The sequence below is a fragment of the Laetiporus sulphureus genome (assembly GCF_001632365.1).
Source record: "Laetiporus sulphureus 93-53 unplaced genomic scaffold LAESUscaffold_6, whole genome shotgun sequence".
Taxonomy (NCBI): Eukaryota; Fungi; Basidiomycota; class Agaricomycetes; order Polyporales; family Laetiporaceae; genus Laetiporus; species Laetiporus sulphureus.
The window spans coordinates 595,553-608,282 of record NW_024468515.1 but is presented as its reverse complement, the minus strand read 5'-3'; the positions used below and the strand labels follow the sequence as shown (position 1 = coordinate 608,282).

At 53.1% G+C, this 12,730-nt stretch overlaps 6 protein-coding genes across 6 annotated transcripts; 3 read left to right on the top strand and 3 right to left on the bottom strand.

Annotated features, from left to right (window-relative positions):
* Positions 1 to 51: 51 nt before the first annotated feature.
* On the bottom strand, positions 52 to 1,855 carry LAESUDRAFT_722165 (Clavaminate synthase-like protein). Its single transcript, XM_040908150.1, has 7 exons — positions 1,637 to 1,855; positions 1,453 to 1,575; positions 1,027 to 1,399; positions 898 to 969; positions 748 to 836; positions 463 to 685; positions 52 to 400 (listed from the first exon to the last, which is right to left on the bottom strand). Exons 1-7 carry the CDS (start codon positions 1,786 to 1,788, stop codon positions 320 to 322), a joined length of 1,113 nt encoding a protein of 370 aa, XP_040767759.1. The 5' UTR covers positions 1,789 to 1,855; the 3' UTR covers positions 52 to 319.
* A 1,299-nt stretch (positions 1,856 to 3,154) lies between these two features.
* LAESUDRAFT_756223 (uncharacterized protein) lies at positions 3,155 to 3,958 on the bottom strand (the record flags this gene model as incomplete). Its single annotated transcript, XM_040912141.1, has 4 exons — positions 3,155 to 3,178; positions 3,229 to 3,483; positions 3,537 to 3,686; positions 3,764 to 3,958. 4 exons carry the CDS (start codon positions 3,956 to 3,958, stop codon positions 3,155 to 3,157), a joined length of 624 nt encoding a protein of 207 aa, XP_040767758.1.
* A 408-nt stretch (positions 3,959 to 4,366) lies between these two features.
* Positions 4,367 to 5,559, top strand: LAESUDRAFT_756222 (uncharacterized protein; the record flags this gene model as incomplete). The annotated part of the gene is made up of 3 exons (XM_040912140.1): positions 4,367 to 4,659; positions 4,714 to 5,113; positions 5,170 to 5,559. 3 exons carry the CDS (start codon positions 4,367 to 4,369, stop codon positions 5,557 to 5,559), a joined length of 1,083 nt encoding a protein of 360 aa, XP_040767757.1.
* Positions 5,560 to 8,496: 2,937 nt separating this feature from the next.
* Positions 8,497 to 8,757, top strand: LAESUDRAFT_617276 (uncharacterized protein; the record flags this gene model as incomplete). The annotated part of the gene is made up of 1 exon (XM_040903230.1): positions 8,497 to 8,757. A coding segment is annotated over one exon (261 nt), but the record flags the coding sequence as incomplete, so codon positions are not given.
* Positions 8,758 to 10,415: 1,658 nt separating this feature from the next.
* On the bottom strand, positions 10,416 to 11,273 carry LAESUDRAFT_468930 (uncharacterized protein). The gene is made up of 2 exons (XM_040902586.1): positions 11,151 to 11,273; positions 10,416 to 11,089 (listed from the first exon to the last, which is right to left on the bottom strand). Exon 2 carries the CDS (start codon positions 10,987 to 10,989, stop codon positions 10,501 to 10,503), a length of 489 nt encoding a protein of 162 aa, XP_040767755.1. The 5' UTR covers positions 10,990 to 11,089; positions 11,151 to 11,273; the 3' UTR covers positions 10,416 to 10,500.
* Positions 11,274 to 11,350: 77 nt separating this feature from the next.
* Positions 11,351 to 12,340, top strand: LAESUDRAFT_711844 (uncharacterized protein; the record flags this gene model as incomplete). The annotated part of the gene is made up of 6 exons (XM_040906876.1): positions 11,351 to 11,437; positions 11,503 to 11,572; positions 11,705 to 11,802; positions 11,974 to 12,012; positions 12,055 to 12,138; positions 12,200 to 12,340. The coding sequence occupies 6 exons, from the start codon at positions 11,351 to 11,353 to the stop codon at positions 12,338 to 12,340; spliced, it is 519 nt and encodes a 172-aa protein (XP_040767754.1).
* Between the last annotated feature and the right edge of the window lie 390 nt (positions 12,341 to 12,730).

Below are 12,730 nucleotides of genomic sequence, written 5' to 3'. Positions count from 1 at the left end.
GTAACAGTGCCTGGCACAGGCATCTGATGCTACGAGTTTGGCCTTCCCGGTGGGCTATGAGGTTTTGTTCATTTCCTCCCTGCTGTGAGTCTCACTTTGGAATCTGTATCTACAGCCTTGTCTCCGAGTCAGATGAACGTACTCGGGCCTTGGACGACGTACACGGTCTTCCTCTTTGACCGATTGAGATTTTGAAGACATCATCTACTCATGCACAACAGCACGACCTGCACAAGGCTTCGTCTTTGTTTGACTCCGAGTCCCATCATGGCCAGAGAGAGCAAACATCGTAATGGGAGTATTCCTCTGTGCAAAACGGCTACATCGCCACCGTTGTCGCTACTTGAGTTATTTTGCCATAATCCTCTGTCCCAAGGTGGTCGCGGTAACTCTCAACGCCCTATCGAGGCCATGATCAGCAAAACAGACCGACACGACGTGCCGCTTTCGAAACAGGCTCACATGATAATTCGCCGTCCGCAAGTTGCGCAAGCGACGCACAAGCCATTCGCCTGCCGTACCCCTGTCCTCTTGTTGACTTTCCAGTCCGACTTGCCCCGTGGCCACCGCAGCCGCTACCACTGGGCTCTCAGCGGAGAGCGGCCGCAGGACGACGCTGTCGTGTGGACGGGTGAAGAAGGAGAGTGAGTAGCGCTCGTATGCGCTCTGGGCCTTGGGTGGCGCGCTGATCAAGACGCAGGCTGTCACATTAGCTCGAATGAAAGTTGTCCGAGGCACTGTACTTACACGACACGATGCATGTTAAACCGGATCAGCCCACCACTGAATATGTTGAGCGCATCTCCGACATTGCAGATTGCATGGTCCGGAAGAGGCTGTCAAGTCATCAAGTCAGAATTCGATGAAGAAGACCATCCAATAACGATGCTAACGTACCCTGACGTACAGCCAATTTTCCGTGCCGGGTGCGAGAACCTGCAACCCGCCCAAGCGATTGTGCAAAAATGACTATGGTTCGGATTCAATGCAGATCTTGTCTTCGTGCAACAAAGGATCGATGCTCACCAAGGAGCCAAAGTCGGTGTGGGCGCCAAGCAAGGCTTGCTCCTCTAAGACCTCCGGTGCACCTTCTTTCGAAGGCGTCCTGATCACCCTGGCAACGCATCCGCTGCGTTCCTCTGTCTTGTGCAGTGCTTCAATCACACCTGGTGCCATCCCCAGCTTCGCACCTAATACGCCAAGGAGCGTATGGTTCACGACCAGCGATTTCTGCACGAATGGTATTATGATGCTCGGAAAAGCGTCCGCGACGAGCGGCGGATAGGTACGGTGAACCGGCGTCGGGTAAGCCAGTACGTCGTCCTTGGCGATATCGAGGAACTCAGTGGCGTCGAGGGTTCCGTGCTCATCGGCAGTGTGGTACCCAGCTGCTTTGTAGCTGAGGGGATATAGTAATGAACAGCGTGTCAGCCGGGAATGAGAAACACTGACCCAAATTGCATCCCATCGTCTCCCTCCTCATACTGCATCTTCTCCTCCAGCGGCAGACCCATGAATGCTTTCCCGAGATCGAACAGTGCGTTCATTTCATCTTCCACGCCGTGATTCTTCAAGCTGAGATGACGATATGAGACCAATCGCACCGACCTCCAGTGGCGCAGGAAGAGACACGCACTACCAGAAACCTAGCTGGGTAGCCGCGTTCCACAGCTTATCGCGTTCCGTCTCGTCGCCGGCCCTGATACGCGCATAGTCTACGACCGGCAGAGGATGGGTGGGTACGTCGTCCGGGAACGGTGGCAGAGCGTCGTTGGCGGTGCTAGCCATTGCCGCGCACTACCAGGCTACCAGGTAGGGCTGCGGGAGAAGAACAACAGAAGATGGATAATAGTCGTGTGGGAGCAGCATCGTGTGCTTCGCCTTCTTCGCCTTCTTCGCATGGCATGGCAGATAACAAACCTTAAAGATCCTAATTCTAGGAGGTGTCTTCCCTGGTTAGTACCCTCCCACTATCGATCTAATCTCAGATCTCAGCGAGCGCTCAGCGCTCAGCTCTTACAAAGTCAGCTCATCTGAAATCAGTTTCGACGCAAGATATGAGAGCTCAAAACGTATGCGTTATATTGCAGTCAGATTGAATCCTATCAAGCTTGAGTAATCATTTGAGACTTATATATCCACAAATAGAGGAACATGAATCACTGCAAAGAAAGTACGCATTCCTATGTCGAAAAGGTGTGAAAAGTCGTCGATTCCTTTGATTTTCTCCTTCTGCGGACATTTTGTTCTGAGTGAACACACGCAGTCTGGTGCAGATTAATGCCCCAAAAAGTGCGGAACAAGTCCTCGGACAGAACGTGCGAGTTGTGGAACATCACCATCGTCAAGCAGTGACGTTGTCCTGACCTATTAAACTTGTGCGATAGTCACAATGACTTTGTTTCCATGCGGCTCTGAGTGTGCCGGGAATGTGAGGGTGGCTGCTGTGTATGCGCGTCCGACTTGTGCGGGGGTGGCGAATGTGTGTGTGAAGACGGCTGTGAAGGTCGCGACTGTACCGAGCGAAAGACTGCGAAGAGTTACGCAGCTCGAGCGCAACGTGCCACGTGATACCCCGACGACGGAGCCGCTGAGGACGAGAGCACGTCCGCATCCTCCTCATATCTCGCCAAAGACTATAGCGGTACACGGGCTTCCGGCTTTTCCGGGGCCCTCACATTAATTAAAGCAGAAGTCGAGCACATCGGCTAGTGTACGAGGAAAAGAAAGGGACAGAAAAGAACAGAGAGAAGAAAAGCAACGGTACAATTACATGAACACAGGAGAAAATGGGAGAGGAGGGAGGGTGAGCGAAAGAAAAGAATAAATGTGCGTTTGCTGCTGCGAGACGTAGTGTACTGGCAGGGCGGATGGATTCTCGCAGTCGCGGCACAAACGCTATGGCTGAGCAATGGTGAGTCAGAGCGGGGCTCTGAGGGCAAGACGCTAGCGGGTACTCACCTGAAGGGAGGAAGAGCGGGGCTCTGCGTTACTCCTTGCTGCACAGGGCTTATGAGTATGCTAGCTGTGGCCCCTATGCCATGGCGAAGCCAGGCTCGGCATGAGCGTAAGGCGTGGCTATTTCTGTCCCTTCAAGGACTTCCGCTGGGCCGCGCCAACGTCCTTGAACAGACGACCAGCCTATGCGCTCATGCTAGAGTACGGCGGCGATGCCGCCCTGTCATGCGGTGAGCGGGGCTCGATTAGGCGCAGAGGCCTTTGAAAAACCTCCTTACCTGCGGAACCCGGTTTTACCCCGATCCTCATGAGCTTGATCCTCATGAGCTTGAGCGACTGCGCGGGCGTCATGAGCGGTGCAGTCCACGTGCCGGCGACAGCGCCTGCCTTGAACGGCGAAGCCGAATCCATTGACGCGACCCACTTCTCCTCGGGCTCTTCCTGGAGCGAGCACTTCAGCGGCGATGCGCTGCGTGCGTGCGACCAGCACGGCGAGGGAGGGACGAGCGGATAGTCGCAGTTGATCTGGAACACAAACATGGCCGGCTCCTCGCAGGGGGGCCGACATCGATACCGACGGGCGCTGCAGCGGAGCGGATTCCGGCGTTGTGCATCGCGAAGAGGTCAAGGCGGAAGGATCCCATCATCTTGCGCATCGTCATGGGCGCATGCGTTGTGCAGAGTGGCATGTCGGAGATGTTCTCGAGCCCTGCGTGCAGCGCGTTCGGCTACGGCAAGCTCGAAGATGAACGAGCCCTCGAAGCCCTCCTCCTTCAGCTGCGACGCGGGCGAGAGGGGTTCACACCCCAGCGAGGGTGAAAGGGCGCGTGGAGGTGCGCCGGAGAGGGGTGTCGCGCGCCCAAGGGTGGGAGAGTGCAGATGTGTGTGATCGGAAGGACGACGAGGGCCGCACGGCATCGGAGAGCGCACTGCACTGCGCGGAGCGGAGTCGGGGTACTCGTGCGGGTCGGATAGCTCGAGTAGGGGACATGCCACTCATGGAGAGGGAGAGATATGGGCTGGACGGGCTGGGCTGTCACTGGCTCGGGCTCTTGGAAAGGTAGGACGATACACACTGTTCACGTAGGGCTGATCGATCTGGGAGGACGAGATGCTGCCCATGAAATTTAAACGTGAGAGGGAATGATGATCGATGATGGTCCAGACGTCCAATGGTAAAGCCGGCCGGTCATATCCCGGGATAGGAACCCTTGTGTCGCGCAATTGAAACGATCGGACACCGATCATAGCATATTTTGTGGCTTGCCATCACCAGCCATTTCCCATTCAACCGCTCCGCGAAGTTGTTCCCCGCGCACATATAAACCCTGTAATCTGTCTGTCATGATGCTCACTCTGCAGGGCATCTGGTGTCCGGAAGTATATCCCATCCGATATCGCTCTCCCCATGTCCTACAACGACGCGTCTGTGGCTCATGATGCCTCCTCCTCGACTTACTGTTTCGACCATATACTCTCCTTAAATGAGCCTAGACCGTCGCTATGGGACACTCTACTGCAGGGCCATGGAGTCCTAGATGTCTACACCGCGCCTTTGGGTATACCTCTCGCGTCTACCTCCGAGCCTTCAAGTTATGCAGTGGATATATCCATACCACAGCTCGACGAAGGCTGGGCTTCAAACCTTTCTTATGAAGAAGCGAGCATGGACGACAACACTTGGTTAATGCCGCATTCCTAGTATGTCTCTTGTTCCAAATGCTTGGGATACGAGATGCTAACCTCCACGGCCAGTCATATGCCGAGCGTGCCAGAGGCAGTTCCGTCACTGACCACCTTACGCGGCATACATGACGCTGTATGCTACACGAAGGAGCCTTCCACCATTAATCCCATGCTCTTGAGCATTCCTAGCGGCAAAATCGTCCAATTGGCTTCGCCGACTACGGCATTCGCTTCCTGCGTCCCTTCCGGGAGCATTTCACCCCCAATCGATAGTAAAGTTCCATCGGACCATGCCATAGGAACGTTATATGCGACCGACCATACTGATGCCAATACCTATGATCGAGAGCGTGCGCTTAAATCCGATGCCACAAACAGTGACGAAGGATCCAATCGGACCAATTCCTTTCCCGAGCCCTCACACGCCGCCGGATACCGTCCTCTCACCACCAATCTTCCATTCGTACTCGTAAGAGTAAAACCGCGAGTATAATGGGACGCTACGAGTGTCAATCCCGCAACAAGAATGCTGAGATCCCGGAAGAGCTCATCGTCTTCGCTCTGCAGGATCCCTCTCGTGGGTGCCCGGTTGACGGGTGCGCGTATGTTCCCACTGCCATTGGCAAGCGAGGCTCAGGACAGGCATCCAATATGCTGAGGCATATCGAGTCTCATCGTCCGAAGCAGTGGGTGTGTTGTGGGCTGCCGCTCAATGTCGCAATCGAAAAAGGTCTTCGGAAGGAGGATGCTCCGCCAAACTTCTTCTACGGAGGACAGCCGATGATCGGAGGCTGTGTGCATTACCTTAGCAGGAAAGATTCGCTCGTTCGCCACCTGAAAGGCAAGGGTCGCGACTGTCTTACGGATATATCTATTGTGGAGGAGCACATCAAAGAGCGGCGCGCTAGTTTGTGAAGCCTGCTGCAACAGTATGGTAAGCAATTCGACAACTCCGTTATTGTTCCATGGACGTTATTTTTTCTCCTTCGTATGTCATCGATGCTTTGTGTCTCTTGTTCGCTCTATGCATGTCTCATTTTTACTTACACCGACTACCTGACCTATCCACCGTTCCGATTCTCATGACTGTACTATTAGAAGCCATAGCAGTGACTGATCTGTCGAAACCAGATTGTTTGTCTCAAAATCAGCTCGTTGAGTGCTTGTTGCGACCAATCTTGGATGACACTCTTCGGGCGTTGCGCTTTCCCACTGCTGTCCGAAATTTTGGTGCATCAAAGCAATTTGTTTTTACTATGAACCAGGTATCATTGGACCGGGGACTCGGTCCGGACACTCAAACATTCCCTGCCAGTAAAACCACCTGTTCTATGTGGATATTGATCGATGCGAAGTCCGCCTCACTACGCAAACGAGGTGAGTAATCAAGCTTTGTGGTGCCGTCCGTTGCAAGAAGCACTCTCTCCAATTACATCGTACGTCGCGAAGGCCTAGGTGCGCTTTCCTTTCGATCGGTCAAACACACATCACCATCATCGGAACGCGACGGCCGGCTTAGCCCCGCAGAGTGTGCAGAGGCACCTCCCTCACCCACTGAGTTACAGAGCGTGTATTTGGCTTCCGAGACCGCATACCTTATGCATGAGTCCTCCAATATATGAGCAGTTAATTGCTTGCCAGGGAAATGACGAAGACTAAGGAATGTCATCGCACACCTTGGCTTGTTAAGCGATGCCAACGAATTTGATATCGGCCACAAATTGCGCCACGAAGGTGTGCCACAAAAATATGTCAGATCATAGTACCCGTCATCAGATTTTGCTATTATACGAACATTGGCTGCGTGTGAAAGGTAAACCTTTGACGGTGGAAGGACCGCGATGCACGACGCCTACGATACGATGTGATATCACAGGCAATCAGTGAATATGGGACGAGCCGTATCAGAACAGAGGCTATGCTTTCGTTCATAGCGCGCAGCCATACAACGACATCTGAGCCTTCCTAAGACGCATGGACTAGCACTTCAGCACGAAAGTCCTCTTCGAGAGTTTGCTTACTACGTGAAGCCAGCAACCGCAACCGAGATGCCATTTGGGGCATCAGATCGGCAGCCCGTGGCGAGCGTGGGTGGTTGATTTGTGCTTGTGGGCGTCCGTGCAAACAGACGGGTGTCCCACGCATTGTTGTTATCGTCTTCCTCCATGATCTCGCCTCGTCCTGTGCCCTGCAATATGGACTGCACATCCACTCGCCTGATCGACTGAAGTTCGTCCTTGGAGGACTTGTGAGCTCCTTACCGCGCATCACGGAATTGCTTCGTTGATTATCTGCTTGAGCTTCTGATAGGGTTCGTGTCGATTCTTTTTCCTTCGCAGTTGCGATGATACATCGACGGATACGATGGAGTGGTGATGGCGATCTCAATCACGGTTGCCACTCAATCATCCATTGAGTACGGCTTTTGATGAGCCACTCTCTCTGAGGCCATCAAAAGGAGACGTCGTGATCTTTTGTCCTACTGAACAAGCTGTATGTCGTCCACTTTCATCTCTGGCTAGGATCTATGCTGATAATAGTTCAGGTCAAGAGGTTGTCCCTTGGACGGCAATCCACCGAAATCATTCAGTTTTCACGCACAGCGATTCTATGGCAAGTAAAGGTGAGTCAAAATAGTCTTGAACCTTGCGCCGCAGTGTGCGAAGACGACGAAATGCGCAGACTCGAGGGCGAGGTGGTAGGGGGATGAGGTGGGCGCTAAGCGTGGGATGTTCAGCCACTAGCGCGTCTAAGCACGTGGTGGAATGTGAAGGAGGTTCTTGGACACCGGATTTGATCTCCCACGCCGAAGCGCATTCACCTCATTATCGGCCTTGTGCCATAGCATCCAGCTCCCCGCCATCCCGTACCCCGTCCGCATATATAAAGCCCTCCAATTCTCGCCATGGTCCTCACAACGCAGCGCATTCGCGTCCCCGCAACCGACCTCCTCCTCCATGAGCTCCTCCGTACTCTGCGACGCGGCCTACATGGACTACATTCTCCCTTCTTCACCTGACATGGACCGTCCATGCACTCCCCCACAGGAGTCTATCTCGTTTGACTTCGCGTCAATGTCCATCTGTGACATTCAAGACGACCGCTTCTCCTTCCTCGACACCCTCTTCGCACCCATGCCGGAGGAACACGCCACCTCTGTCTCATCCTATGATGAAGCATGCTCGGACTTTGCGAAGTCGAGTGTCCCTCTCAGCTTCGATTATATCACGGACAACGACAACCTTTTGGCACCATACTCGTCGTACGTGTATCCTTTTGACGATGCGGAACGACTATATTGACATGCTACATATCATCAGCGTGTATCCACCTACGACACCTCCAGAGTTATACTCTAGCCCGTCATACGTCGCATCGGAGCTGTTCACACCTCCGCCTTCTGGCTGCATCTCGCCCGAGATGCTATTCGTCTCTCACCCTCCACCGCCGATCCAGCAAGACGCCTTGGATCTCGCGTTCGAAGAGTTATGTCGGTCGCCGTGTTCGGCACCTGAACCCGACTTGCCTGCTTCCATCTTCAGCACCGACTCACTTGCGTCTTTCCCTGGCTTGCCTTCAGCTGTGCTCGCCTCCGATTCGTTTGCCCTCGCCCCTGCATATCCCTCTCCCGTCTCGAGTGATGAGGAAGTCATAGCTCCCTCTCTCCGTTCAAGGAAGCACCGCTACAGTCCATACACTGTCCATCCTCGCACACGCGCATCCTCTAAATCACCCTCTCTTCCACCCTCCGCGCGCCCCCGCCGCAAGGCAATTCCGCGCAACGAACAAGCCGTCATTTCCCAAGACGTGTTCGACGATGCGCTCCTCCACCCCACGCGCGGCTGCCCTGCCCCCGGGTGCGACTACGTCCCCGCCACCGGACGCGTGCCCGACCTCCGCCGGCACATGAACACGCACCGCGGATATGTCGGCCAAGGCATGTGGGTGTGCTGCGGCCTGCCCGTGAGCGTCGCGCTCGAGCGAGAGCTGTGGGAGGACGGCGCATCGACGGTGTATATGTATAATGGGCTTGAGATGGTCGGCGGGTGCATGTTCTCGTTCAGCCGTCGGGATGCGCTCGTGCGCCATTTGAATAAGGGTGATTGTGTCGGCAGCGCGGATATGGTGAAGAGCTTGTGCTGGGTTTGACTCTTGCATTCGATGGTATATTCATTACAATGGTGAGTTCGCCTATCTTGGTTATGATGCATCGCGTGCAATTACTGACTGGCTTAATCACGCAGTGCAAAATCAATGGAATCTGCTTTACTATCTGTCATATCTCGACGCTTTGGAGCGTGCTTCGCGTTGTACACTAGTTTCGAGTCTGGATGCTCCGGCAGCATATCACGTTCACAATTAGGATCTTTTGTACTATACCCAAAAACTTTGCAATGGAAAGGTTTCGAATTGTCGAAGGATACCTAACGTGATTGACCTCATATCGAGTGGGTCTCCGTACAGGAACGTCGCGTGAAATTCGTTTGTACGTGAAGCTCAACCCCATCATCCTCAGCAGTATGCAATCATGACATTGAGTACCTAGATCTGAGCTGGATTCGTATGAAAGTTTGAACGTGTTCGCAGGTCCCGAAGCTCGGAGGACCTGCTCATTTTGCGTGAAACCAAATGATCGCAAACATCATGAGATACCAGACTCCGTGAAAGAGCAATCAATAAACAGTTGGGAGAGGAGGCTCGCCTGTACAATCAAGGCAAGAGAGGGGCAACCTAGCCATCAGTTCGTTCTAACTTACCTCAAACGTGAACAGCTTATGGGAGAGCGAGACTCCGCGACAATCATTGCTTACTGAACATTGCTTGCTTGATGGTGACTTGATTCCTGATCCCCGAACAGAACCGAGGGTTTACACGTCGCATGATATAGAACATGCTCTGACCCAATCTATCTACCTCCCGACTCCAACTTCCAAGGCACGCAGGAAGGAACTAGAAAAGCATAGTTGCAGCGACGGCATAGATCCACTCTGAGCGGTGAATGCATCAGCTCGCCAACACGTCTTGGAACTCACGTGGGGGCTCTACATCTAATACGATGTTCGGACAACCGAGGAAGTCTCCGACAAGGTTTGCATCCGGTTTCACGTAGTCAAATCGTAGATGTATGTGCCATTCACAAAGTGCGAAGCTAAGCCTACACAACGTCGCTCCGGTCAGATACTCGGCGGAGAGACTGCTGCTTCTACCTCTTCTGGCAGAACGGTATATCCGCCCCATTCAGATGAACGAGAACAGCGAGTCCACGAAGAACCGAGAGCGAGGACAGGATGATGACGATACGGAAGACGAATATCAGGAAAAGTGATATGGTCGTCCATACGCCGTCAGTGCAGTCTGCACCATCGTCAGTGATCAAAATCGATATGAGGTCAGTAACGAACCGACGGAGTCTCGCCGACGGATCCGATCTGATGTCCTGCCAGAGGAAGCGAAGGAATGAAGACCGCTCAGCTGTGACAGTGGCTGTGCGCGATGACGCAATTGGAGTGGTTTGCCCTTGTGCAGCTGGGCGAGGATACGTTGCTGTAGCATCAGCATTCACTGTTTCTGATCGCGAATCCGACGTTGGGGCAGTATTGGGGACAGCAGGCGCGGCTGGAGCGGGGATTGTGGAGGGAGAGGGATGCGCAGGAGACGGCGTGACATCCTCTGGCCATTGTATCTGACCGGTCAATACAGCAAGTTACTGCATGCGAGGTCAGAAATCCGAGCCATGCAGAAGAAAGTGGCACCGATGTACTGCTTTCTGGATGAGTAGCATGCATGCCAGCCCAGCTGTGCGAGAACGGCAAGCGACGGCCTACGATCCAGCAGGATTACCGAAGTGATATGCTGTCAACAGCTCAGACTCAAATGCGTATTCTTCAAGCGTAGATGCCTCATCCCAATAAATGAGATGGCATCGATGAGGCTTTGAGAGAGGAAGATATAGCGATAGAGCCGGGAAAGGACCGCCGTGAAACTGGTCGGCACGACTTCACGTTGAAGAACTAGGAATGAGATGTAGACGATAGTCGCGGGACGAGTGACATGTAGACAATGTTCGTCAGCATATCTGGTTCCGTAGTCAGTCGCATTCTGGCGTAATTTACGAGAGACACGAAGGCATTCACCAGGAGCATTGTGGCTCCGTCCTGCTCGTACTGTAGATCGAGTGACAGGTGGTCTAGGTTTGTACGCAAGGCGAAAGACGTACCAAGACGAAGTTGGTAGTATACCGTCCAGCCAAGCCAAATAGTTAGGCACTTGATTGTTTAGAGTTGACAGTGCCTTGTAGCAATGAAACCGAGCTTTTATCCGCTCTCCCCGGTTGTTGATGAGCATGAATATCTAGTAGGAAGCTGAAAAAGAGAATGGTGGAACGGAACTTCGGGTCCGGCGAGGCGAAAGGTCTCATTGGCATCGTCGCGGATCTCAAGAGCCCCTTAACATACATGAAAGTAAAATAGAGGGACCCCGAAGGAGGACAACGACCGATTGCTTACTAAGCGGAATGAGACACGCCACTGTCGCACTGCACTGCGTCTCGCTCGTCGCTCATGTTGAGTAGAATCTGCAGGTAAAAAAGATAAAAAGATGTGGGTGAGAAGCAGAGTGATGCAGACAGAAACAGGAAAATTTGAGAACAGAACGCCAGCGAGGCGAATGTAAGTACAGTATATCTACGATCCAGACTCCTCCGGCAATGCCCGAGATGGCAAGCACTCGCCGTAAACACCGTGACTCTCCCACAGCCAAGGCTCATCGAGAACAACTAGGACGGTGTGGAAAGGTGAGCATAACACAATTTTAGAGATTTAGTGTCTTTCAGTAATTATATGAGCACGTAATTGACAGTGCAAGAAACAATTCAAATGTGCAGAAGCTCATCAATGCAATGAACAGTTCATTTCGATTGACGGTCTAAGTATGCATTTCGCTCGATGTCCGACGATTGCCGCGAAAAATATTCGCCACCTTGACCAGACCGTAAGACAGGCCGACGACGCAAGCTGAGAGAACGATGATTCCGAGGTTGTCGATTATCTCCTCCGCTTAGTGCAAGATGCACGGAACCGTATTCCGAAGTCACCCACACGACAAGCAGGAGAGTCCGACCGACAACGAAGCTCAATGTGTCACATTTTGAACGAGGAGGTGCGTTGGCTTCGATTATGATCATTCTGCTGGCATCGAGCGAGTTCATGGGACACGTCATCCCGTCGACCTCGAATGGGCGCGATTCGGGCTGAATTCGTGGATACATATTACGGTGGCCATTTCGAGTGCAGTAGCATTTCGGTAACCAAGGTCTATGACTGCCGCTAGATGGGAGACGGGGTGTTTCGCGAGTATGTCATTCTGCCGGTGAGTGGCATTCGTACGCTCTCCCCAAATCTGACATTGCAGGCGACGGCCAGCTCTCTCCTAAATGTCGGTGCAGTGGGAAGACATTACGGTGGTCGTATTTACATTAAGGGAGTGAACAGGTTGGTAACAATTCAGCTGGGTTCCTGCTAATCTCGCATATTAAACACAGACCATGTTCGTCCAGATCGAACCAAAATACGCCAAGCTGCCTCAAATCCGTCAGCAGATCCCGCGAATTGGGAAGGAGCGCACCCGAGTGACGGTCAGATTGATGAGCATGAATGAAGATCGCGCCAGCCATCTGCTCGCAGCGAACCAATCTTAGCGTCAGTCGGCCCGGTGTCTACTGTCACCGGGGTATTACACAATCCGTAGCCACGGCGACTGATCATCGACCACGCTAGTGAATCGCAAGGTGGTGTGCATGCGTCAAAGCCATGAAGAAGGTCCGCTGATGGTACGATCAAGGATCAACGACAGCCACTGGTGTCGTGGGGCCCTTCGTGATCTGTAGGTGGTGGCAGTGTTGAAACGAACCGCTACAATGTCATAGCTCATAGAGCGGTCATTCTCGTGGCACGTTGAGTCAAGAACGACGGCTACCCGAGTCCCATAGGCCGTCCATTAGCCCTTGTAAGGGGGGCTGTCATGGTGCATGTTTACGCCATTGACCCCATATTCGTTCAAGTCATGCGCTTGGATACATTGAGTCTAC

Bases quoted from the DNA above. Each gene is read 5' to 3' on its own strand.
- LAESUDRAFT_468930 (XM_040902586.1), bottom strand. From the start codon at position 10,989: ATGCTCATCAACAACCGGGGAGAGCGGATAAAAGCTCGGTTTCATTGC.
- LAESUDRAFT_722165 (XM_040908150.1), bottom strand. From the start codon at position 1,788: ATGGCTAGCACCGCCAACGACGCTCTGCCACCGTTCCCGGACGACGTA. The intron at 1,400-1,452 runs GTCAGTGTTTCT...ATATCCCCTCAG, and splicing joins GACGATGGGATGCAATTTGG to CTACAAAGCAGCTGGGTACC. The intron at 686-747 runs GTAAGTACAGTG...CGTCTTGATCAG, and splicing joins TTTAACATGCATCGTGTCGT to CGCGCCACCCAAGGCCCAGA.